We start from the raw sequence: 10859 nt of genomic DNA on the forward strand, positions 1-10859 counted from the left end.
TTCTCTTTTCTGTACCTTTTCCAAGCTTGGTCAACACATGCAAGGGAATAAGGTGGTAGAATGACTGGACAACTTGAGGCTGCAAGTAGTGGATTCTACACATTACAAATAATTTCCTACAAATAGGAAACCAGCACAATAGGGAGACAACCGATCTACAGTCTCTCTCTCTCTCTCTCTCTCTCTCTCTCTCTCTCTCTCTCTCTCTCTCTCTCTCAGTTTCACATGGAAGGAGTTTGCTGTATGGGCAAGCACTGAGAACTGACAACTCCCCACTTGCAACCTGCCATTCTAGCACACCCTTCTGCTGCACAAAGCCTATGAAAGTCACTAGTTCACAAAAGGTTGATTATCCTGCCTGCTCCCAGACATTTGCCTCCTGAAGATCTGGCCTTTTTTCACCTGTTGGCAATTCCTGCTCAACCAGTGACCAGATGGGTGGATGTTTATATGAAGGAACTGGTAACTGGTTCTCAAAGGAATTTTTGCTTACGGATTGCAACACAGCAACATTTCCCAATATGTCTGCTCAGACGTCATCCACCCTTCCCACCTTCTTTCTTTGCTATGCCTGTGTGGGTAACAAGTCTTGTATTTGAAGTGCTATGATCAGCCAGCATCCCATAGGGTGCCACAACTTACCATGTCAAGTGTTTTTACATGTGCTGTATAGTCTGATAGAAAAGCAATGGTTTACAATTTAGATTAACAGAGTTCCCTGTGAAGAGGACTGTTAATTCCTTTGTAGCTCTGTGAAGGGAATGGGGTTCTCCTCATCAAACTACAGCTCCCAGAATTCTTTGGGTGGTATCATGCTGTTTTAAATGTGTGCAGAGACTGGCTTTAGTCTGAACCATTTTTCTCTTCCTTCCCTTGCCACCACGTCTACAACCAGTTGTAGAATAGCTGTCACTTCATACTTCAGAATTATAAATCCTCACTTGCATGGTTAGGAAATAATAGCAACATTTATTTGAATATAATACAGTGGTACCTCAGGTTAAGTACTTAATTCATTCTGGAGGTCCGTTCTTAACCTGAAACTGTTCTTAACCTGAAGCACCACTTTAGCTAATGGGGACTCCTGCTGCCGCCACCCTGCCAGAGCACGATTTCTGTTCTCATCAAACCCGAGGTACTATTTCTGGGTTAGTACCTCTGTGGTACTAACAGACCTCTACGGAGTCTGTAACCTGAAGCGTATGTAACTTGAAGCGTATGTAACCCAAGGTACCACTGTATTCGGATGGGATATTCTCCTTGTCAGGCTGCAAATGTTTCCCATGCAGTGGTACGTCGGGTTAAGAACTTAATTCGTCCCGGAGGTCCATTCTTAACCTGAAACTGTTCTTAACCTGAGGTACCACTTTAGCTAATGGGGCCTCCCGCTGCCACCACACCGCCACCGCACGATTTCTGTTCTCATCCTGAAGCAAAGTTCTTAACCCAAGGTACTATTTCTGGGTTAGCAGAGTCTGTAACCTGAAGCGTCTGTAACCCGAGGTACCACTGTATTAACATAGCCATGAGCTGGAATTCGGCAGGCTGGTAAAAAGCCTTGAAGCTTACAGATCCTTGAGGCTTACAGATCCAGAATGGCTGTGAGAGTTGTACACATATTCTACCTTGTCAAATGTTTTGAGCAATGGTGTAGGAGAATGCCCAGTCAGCGCGGTATCCATAGTGATGTTATTCTTATATATATATATATTAATACTCTGCCTTTCTTTCTGATGGGACTCAACTCAAGGCAGCTTACAAATAAAAACACAGAAAAATCAATCATTAAAATGCAAGTAGACATGGATAGATTTAAAACTGCATGCATATATAAAATCTGTTTTAAAACAAAAGTAATAATTACAATAAAAACAGCATGGAACCAGCTCTTTTCTTAAAAGCAACAAATTCCCAAGGGAACAATTCCCTGTTGGAAAAAGAAAGTCTTCACTCTGCATAAGCCCCTTTCACTTGTCTTTCTTTCTTTCTTTCTTTCTTTCTTTCTTTCTTTCTTTCTTTCTTTCTTTCTTTCGGTTTGAATTAGCAGTTGTAGCACACACAATGCAATAAGAATTATCCCAAACTAAACAAGATCTTCAGACTAGGTATGCATTTGGAGGTCCAGTCCATGCTATGCCCTAAGCCATAGGTAGGCAAACTAAGGCCTGGGAGCCGGATCCAGCCCAATCACCTTCTAAATCCAGCCCGCAGACTGTCCGGGAATCAGTGTGATTTTACATGAATAGAATGTGACCTTTTATTTAAAATGCATCTCTGGGTTATTTGTGGGGCATAGGAATTTGTTCTTTTCCTCCCTCCAAAATATAGCCGGCCCCCCACAAGGTCTGAGGGATTGTGGACCAGCCCCCTGCTGAAAAAGTTTGCTGACCCCTGCCCTAAGCACTGGCAACAATCCTTGCTTTGGAAGCATCTGTTGTAGCAAGAGTTAAAACCCTTACCATCTTACACATTTGTAATTGTACATTTCCAACCACAATTCAAAGTGTTGGTGTTGACCTTTAAAGCCTAAACGGCCTTGGCTCAGTATACCTGAAGGAGCATCTCCACCCCCATCATTCTGCCCAGACACTGAGATCCAGCGCTGAGGGCCTTCTGGCAGTTCCCTCATTGTGAGAAGCCAAGTTACAGGGAACCAGGCAGAGGGCCTTCTCGGTAGTGGCGCCTGCCCTGTGGAACACCCTCTCTTCAGATGTCAAAGAGATAAACAATTACCTGACATTTAGAAGACATCTGAAGGCAGCCCTGTTCAGGGAAGTTTTTAATGTGTGACATTTTAATGTATTTTTAATCTTTGTTGGAAGCCACCCAGAGTGGCTGGGGAGACCCAGCCAAATGGGCAGGGTACAAATAATAAATTATTATTATTATTATTATTATTATTATTATTATTATTACACCAAGTTGGACCACTGAGCACAGTATTGTCTACACTGACTGGCAATGGCTCTCCAATTCACAGCCAGACCTGATGATGTCAGGGGCTGAACATGGGCCCTTCTGCATGCAAGACATGTTCTCCACCGCTGAGCTACAGTGCCTCCTGTCACTCCACATCCCAACCAACAAGTTCAACATTACCCACTAAAAGTCAGCCCCAACAAGAGACTGTACCGTAACATTCTGTTCCAAGCACGGCACCCAAATGTGATGCACAGAAACTGGCAGTCTTTGTTATTCAAATAAAACTGTGCCCACAAAGAAACAGAACACAGGTCTGAAAGCAAACATCATTAGGAGTTGAATACAGTGTTACCTCGGGTTAATTACTTAATTCGTTCCGGAGGTCTGTTCTTAACCTGAAATTGTTCTTAACCTGAAGCACCACTTTAGCTAATGGGGCCTCCCGCTGCCGCCGCGCCGCCAGAGCACGATTTCTATTCTCACCCTGAAGCAAGGTTCTTAACCCAAGGTACTATTTCTGGGTTAGCAGAGTCTGTAACCTGAAGCGTATGTAACCTGAAGCGTATGTAACCCGAGGTACTATTTCTGTAAATGCATATTGGCCAGGTCTGCCAAGGTACTATTTCTGGGTTAGCAGAGTCTGTAACCTGAAGCGTATGTAAACTGAAGTGTATGTAACCCGAGGTACCACTGTAAATGCATATTGGCCAGGTCTGCAAGTCACAGTAAGCCAAACTATGGCTTTGCTAAAGCAGGTGGGCTCCTGAGAAGGAGATCACACCCACTTTGCTCCTCCAAAGCCCTTTTAACTCAGTGCAGCAACTAAGCCAAGGTTTGGCCTGTCCCAACCTGGAATTGTGGTGAAGCTCTCCCCTCATTAATCACAAGCTGCAGCCAAGAACAAACCTTGGCTTTGCTGCTGTGCTGCCCTGAGATAAAGGACCTGGGGAAGAGCAGCTCCAATCTCCTCCTTGAGAGCCCACATGTTTGCATGTGGATGATAAACCCATGGTTTTGCTTTGTACAGGTGTGGGGAAGCTTTGACCCTCCAAATATGGTGGAACTACAACTCCCAGCAGCCCCGGCAAGCATGGCCAGGGACAATGAGAGTTGTAGTTTTAGTAACAGTTGCAAAGCCAAAGTTTCCTCACCACATTGTGCAGAACATGTTTGTTTTTAGGATATGTTCCTTCAGTGCTCAATTTCACTTAGAAAAGCCATCCAAGTTGGCTGGCCATCACTGCCTCTTGTGGGAGTGAATTCTGTAGTTCGGCTACATGATGTGTGAATAAGTACTTTCTTTCCAGCATTCAGCTTCACTGGATGTCGCTGAGTTCCAGGGTTATGAGAGACGGAGAAAATCATTTCTCTGTCCACTTTGTCCATGCCTAATGGTACACACTTCGACCATTTTGCCACTTACTTGCCTTTTCTCTAAACTAAAAAAGTCCCCGATGCTGTCATCTTTCCTCATAGTGGAGTTTCTCCATCCCAGCAATAATTCTGGTTGCCCTTTTCTGATTTTTTTTCCCCAACTCCACAATATCTTTTTTTTTTTTTTTTTTTTTTGAGATGAGGTAACCAGAACGTAGGGGTGGCGCTGTGGTCTAAACCACAGAGCCTAGGACTTGCCAATCAGAAGGTCAGTGGTTCGAATCCCCGCGATGGGGTGAGCTCCCGTTGCTCGGTCCCTGCTCCTGCCAACCTAGCAGTTTGAAAGCACATCAAAGTGCACGTAGATAAATAGGTACCGCTCCGGCGGGAAGGTAAACAGCGTTTCCGTGCGCTGCTCTGGTTCACCAGAAGCGGCTTCGTCATGCTGGTCACATGACCCGGAAGCTGTACGCCGGCTCCCTCAGCCAATAAAGTGAGATGAGCGCCGCAACCCCAGAGTCGGTCACGACTGGACCTAATGGTCAGGGGCCCCTTTACCCTTTAACCAGAATGTATTGCAAAAGCGCATGGCTCACATAAGTGTTATACATTATATCAGCAGTTTTATCTCCAATTCTTTCCCCAATTATCCCTATCATGGAATTTGCATTTCTCACACCTGCCACACACTGGGTCCACATCTTTATTGAGCTACCTACTGGTATAGCTTCCCACTATGTTTCCCAGGAACTAGTATTCACAGATGATTCACAGCCTGCCCATGATCCTGGAGGAACTACATCCTTGTCAAGGGTCCTAGCCTTATCCTGAATAAATTTGCCTAATTTCCTTGAAAACTGTTCGAGTTGGACTATAGCACCTTGTTGTACCTTAAAGGCAGACAAATCCCTTATGGCCTTTGTAGAGTCAGATGGGTTGGGTATAAATAATAAAATTATTACTATTCTTTCTTCAGATGTACGAATGTGTGGTGATTTGACAAGTAAATGGTTGTACCTGGGTGAGAGAGCAGAGAGGGCAGAGCGAACCCAAATGAAAACATTATTGGGCAATTATGCTGTGTACATCAGAAGCTGCCTTTCACCTAATCAGACTATTAAACCATTAACTCAATGCTGTCCACACTGACTAAGGGTTTCAGGCAGAGATTTTCCCAGCCCTACCTGGCCATGCAGTGGACTGAACTTGGGACTTTCTGCATAGAAACATAAAGTTGGAAGGGACCCCAGGGATCATCTAGCCCAACCCCCAGCTCTCCCATATAGGGCTCGAACCTGCAACCTTGACGCTATCAGCACCACGCTCAAACCATCGACGGACGAATTTTCGAAAACGCACACAATCAATGAGTTAAAAGGCGACGATCAGAATTATGTGAAAACAATCGCAAGTTGCAGCCCTCCCCCGCCCCCCGTCCCCGGGCGAGGAGGCTTCAAGTCTCTGCAGAAAGATCCCACCCGGTCCTCCTGTCTCCGCCTCAGTTTCCCCTCTGTAACAACTTGTGGGGAGAATCCAGGAGACGGGGCGGCGAAGGACTTTGCCGGGGCAGCCCGACCGGGACTGGACTGTACCTGGTTGTAGCGCAGGACGTGCAGGTCCAGCTGTCCGGCCAGCGACTCCTCCAGCCGGTGCGCGGCTCCCATCTTCTGCAGCATTTGCTCGAGCTGCCCGGCCGAGAGGCTCCGGTTGCCCCCGAAGAGCGCCAGGACATCCCGGGCGAAGGGCGGCCCCGCCGGCGAGGCTGCTGGCGTCGATCCTTGCGCCCTGGCCGGAGCCAAGCCGGCCAGTGCCAAAGCGAGCGCGGCGGCCAGGAGCGTCCGAGACACGAGAGACATCGCCGACGACGACGCAGCAGCTGCTCTTGGCTCAGCTGCTCAACAGAAGAGGCACGGAAGGAGCGCGAAGGGTTAAGATTTCGCCGACGGCGCGCACGCGCCTTGCCTTGCCTTCCCTTTGCCGGCGGGAGCCAACGAGGAGGTCCTGTCCGCAGCCTCAGCCTCCCTCGGGCGCACTGCGTCCTGCGCGGCTGCTGGTGGCGGGTCTTCCTTCGTCGCTCCCCTCCCCTCCTGGGCAAGGGCAGGGTTTGGGGCGCTCCCTCGGACCTTTCCTAATCCTGGAGAGCCCGCAGGATCGATGGAAGGGGGGCGGGAGGGCAGGAGAGAAGCCAAAAGAGACGGAGAGGGAAGTTTCTTCCCTAGCAGAAGCGGACGGGACAGCGGGACGGCAGAGATGCATTCAGCTCCTCCTGCGTGATAGAGGACAGAACATAGGGGCAGGGAAGGTTGAGAAGGCAGCTGAAATCATACAGGAGTGGAGTTTCCCAGTTTTTGCTAGGAGTTTTTATATAGACACACAAACACAAGCACATGCGCACACACGTGTACACACACACACACACACACACACACACACACAGATCCATTAAGAAATTGCTTCTTTAATCCTTCAGCATTGCATTTTATTATATTAAAATTGAATTCCATGGATTTCAAATTGTAATAGAATGAAATACAGTAAAAGAGGAAAAAGCAACACATTAAAAAAAAACAATATGAATAGTTAGTGCAATAGTTGCACCATCTTACTATCTTCAACCACAACCACAACCCCACCCCACCCCTCTTCTCTCCTTCTGGCTAAACATGCCCATCTCTCTCAACTGTTCCTCACAGGGCTGGGTTTCTTCCAGACCTCCCTCACCATCATGATCTCCCACCTTTGAACCCACTCCCATTTGTCAGTCTTAGTCTTAAAATATGGGGTCCAGATGTGGCTAAGCCAGTGAAGAATAAGCAGCACTATTATTTCCTGTGAGTGCTTTATTTTTTTGTCTGTCTTGAATTGTCATGCCAGCCAATTCTGTTTGCCCTTGTTCACAGAGCAGGTGCTCCGGTTCCTCGATCAGTTACTGTTTTGTGTTTTGTAAACCACTTTGAAGTGCTATTTTTTACAATCAAGCAGTGTATAAATCTAAATAAATAAAGCATGAGATAGGGCCTGTCATGGATGTGACCAGGGAACAAAGGGTCACATTTGAACCCCAAGTCTGAAGTTCCCCACTCTTGCTTTAAACCATCCCTTTATCTCTTCTCTTTCTCACGCAAGCAATTCTAAATTACTGTACTTTCAAGGGGGAGAATTCCAGTCCAGACACTATCCTTGCTTGCTGAAGCACTAACTGGATTCATAAGAACTTTCCTTTTCAGAAATGTGAAACACACCGAAGAGTTAACAAGGGAGAGGGGGCACAGCATGCGCTTTGCAATTTCAGATGGTAAACAATAGTTTGCTAGGGCTTGGCTGTGGCTCAGAAATGTCAACATCTGAGCATGCAGATATGAGAGATTTGCCCAGGAAAACAGCAGGGTCATTGCTCGCTGGGGCCGGGTTTATCAACTTTCTAAATAATGTCATTAGGGCATGGATGTGTGGATGTTTTGTTTTGCTTTATTCCAGGTGTGCTGATCCCTACAAATTTCACAGCGGCCGTATGCAGCCTATGTCCCAGTTGTCAACATGAGAGATGCCCCCAATCCATTATTGTTGCACAGTACACACAGCCCCATCTTGGGTAAACAGGCTGTGTCAGCATTCAGAAACTCATCCATGTTGTTTCTTGTGCCCACCTTTACAAGCATTGCTCTCTGTCGCTTTGTTTTAGTGCTAAAGCGAGACACGGTGAGTAAATACACATAGGATTATGCTGCAGTCGTGCTCTCACACTATATCATAGAATCAGAAAGTTGGAAGAGACCACAAGGAACATCTGGTTGAAGCCCCCTGCAATGCTATAATCTTTTGTCCAACATGGGGCTCGAACCCACAACCTTGAGATTAAGAGTCCCGTGCTCTACCAACTAAGCTTCTCAAGACCACCATGGATCACTCCCCTTTCCCTGGCAAGGTTTCTGCCTGCCTTGTTAGCAGCTACACAACAGGCAGAAATTCAACAAGAACAGGACCATTGCCAGCAAAAGTGATGGTGCATCGTCTAGTATTTATTTTTCCTTATCGAGCTGCTCTTCCTACCAATCAGTTGGGGAAATCCCGCGTGCTCCTATATCTCAGGTTACTCAATAGCTTCTCACCTGGAAGGGTCAAACAGAAGCTTGCCACATGCAAGGTATTTACCAAAGGGGAATCCTGAGAATAGCCTCACACATTTGCACATCCTATTGCTCCATTCCGGTAGCCACTACTCTTTCACAAACTATTTGCCCATGCTTGTCTTGTTTCACACCGCCTTTCACAATACGTTCTCCCACTATCTTGTTTCATATGCTGGGGGTGGGTTGGGGGGGGGGAGCATGCCCTGCTTCTCTGCTTACCTCTTGCTGTCGCTGATTATTTCTGCGGTCCTTCAGAATAGCCAACGCTTCTTGCACAGATAAAGCTTTGAGGAGGGACACAGGTTGCAGCTCAGTCACTGTGCACTGCCAGATAGCCTCGGCCATGTGCAACTGCTCGGGTCAAAAGCCAACCACGGCTGGCCCCTCCCAGCGGTGGTTTTAGCCTTCCTTTCCTCCAAAAGACAGAGCCAAAAAGAATTGGGTAGAGAAACAAATTCCTGCCGCCAATTCAGCTGCTCCAGTTCCTCATGCTGCAAAGTAAGCAGTACACGTGGATCTGCCTTTCAGCCTCTGTTGGGAAATAGCTAATATTCCTTCTGACTAAGCAGGGATATGGAAAGCATTTCAACACAACACCAGGGACATGCTGTCCTTTATTCCTTGCTTCCCTGAACCTGTCCCTCTATACATAGATAGGTTCCTGTTTCGAGCTGTTCCTGGAGAATGAAGGTGGGGATCAAGGGGTGGAATGGCAGAGCGAGAGGCTTGCCAAAGAACTGCGCTACAGAAGTGCTCATTCTTTGAGAGACCAGCTGAGCTGCCAGCAGCTCTGCAAATGCCCTTCTGCCTTGTTTCAATGAGCTGCCCTTAGATCATTCTTGAACCAGTCATTTAAAGGAGAGAATCTGCATGGGGGAAACTGCAGCCGTTGTAGTTTTTGTGAAAAGTATGTGGGTTTAACACACTGGCCAAGAATCAATGATGCTCCTGCTTCTGGCCTTCCCAGATCCATCTGGCTGATCACTGGTTGGAACCCAGACCCAGCAGGCTCTCCTTATGTCCTTAATCTTTTCCCCCACCTGCCACCCATTGCAAGCCCACTTACAGGTTCCAGACACAAAGCTTCCTTATATGTCTTTTTGTGCAATGTATAATTTCCCATGCAACTGTTTCCAGGGCCTAGTGAGTTTGCTGCTGGAAGGCAGAGGGTCAGCATGTGGGGGAAACTATGAAAACAGGCAGATCTCTTGTACTGTAGGACTCATAGGAGTCAACTCCTAGGGGCTGAGGTCCCTTCAGTCCCCCTAATAAAATATTTGAGGGCACTGGGCTCCCACAAAGTTGATGAGCATTGCCATTCAAATGGTATTTGTGTCTTGTGATAAGTGTGGGGACTTACCTTGCCTCCCCACAATATTTTATTCAATTTGGCACCCCTGGTAGGACTGATTTTTCTGGACATTATCTTCACAATTCTTGGAAATGATCTGATATACTGTCAGGGCAGAGCCTACCATTGCATGGTGATTTTCAGCCTCATCTCAATCAAGGAAGGAGCACTTTGTATGAATCCAGCTATTGCAGCTGCAAATGGATTGAGCAAGGTTATGGGTTGAGTAGAGCTAGAGACGTGGTGAAGCAACCTCAGAGACAAATTGGCATGTGCTAAATGCTATACACACCCATTCAGCACAAGGGGTGGATCTGTGACATGCTAGAGACCACACTTTCTGTCGTCCTTCCCAGTGTCACTCCTGTTGGGGATCATTTCCAGGCGTGCCAAGTAACATGGCATAGGGTCTGCATGCACCAGGGATGAGGAACCTGTGGCCTTCCAGATGGACTCCAACTCCCATCAGCCATATCCATCACAGGCAACGATCAGGGATGATGGGAGTTGTGGTCCAACAACATCCAGAGGCACTGGATTCTTCATTCCTTCCAATGCATGGTACCAAAACAATCCCCTTGCATTGGGGTTGATACATTTGTCACACTTATTCCTGCGCCCTTTAACAGTAACCAGGCATGCAAAAATGTAGCTGACCTTACATGCAAGGAGATAAAAAGACAGGAAAAGCTTCACCTCTTGCATTGCTGCACAAGGTTATCAGGATCAGGTTTCATGGTTGCATTGTGCTCACGTCATGCTGCATCAATGAATTGTTGTTGTAAATGGTTTTTTTAAAAACCCTCCTTCTTTGGTTGACTAGGTAAACTGAACTGACCTGCAACACAGCTGCATAGTAGGATACTGTTGACACGGCAGGAACACACTGATTCAGTTATAAATATTTTTACATTGCAGGTCCACTTGTCAATGTGTTGGGAGACTGGACTTCGCCAAGGTAAGGGAACATGTGAATCCCTCTCCTTTTATGCATATGAACTGGATCATTCAGTAATCCTGAATAAAAACCGCTATTATTTCCCTAACAGATAACTTTCACTATCTCACATTTGGTCAGCAAC

The 10859-nt window shown here is 46.8% G+C and overlaps 1 protein-coding gene across 2 annotated transcripts in view; it reads right to left on the minus strand.

The window, feature by feature from the left end:
• Positions 1–8909, minus strand: part of SLC39A8 (solute carrier family 39 member 8) — a 33582-nt gene extending 24673 nt beyond the window's left edge. The window contains exons 1-2 of one of the 2 annotated variants that reach the window (XR_003708275.2): positions 8646–8909; positions 5889–6562 (exon numbers count right to left, since the gene is read on the minus strand). Coding sequence is in view for 1 of the 2 variants with exons in the window: in XM_028744344.2 (XP_028600177.2) it covers positions 5889–6152 (264 nt within the window). In the remaining variant the exon portion in view is untranslated. The remainder of the gene's footprint in view (positions 1–5888; positions 6563–8645) is intronic. The other variant, XM_028744344.2, reaches the window with a different exon arrangement.
• Positions 8910–10859: the final 1950 nt, after the last annotated feature.

Source organism: Podarcis muralis, chromosome 9 (assembly GCF_964188315.1).
Source record: "Podarcis muralis chromosome 9, rPodMur119.hap1.1, whole genome shotgun sequence".
In the NCBI taxonomy this organism is placed as follows: domain Eukaryota; kingdom Metazoa; phylum Chordata; class Lepidosauria; order Squamata; family Lacertidae; genus Podarcis; species Podarcis muralis.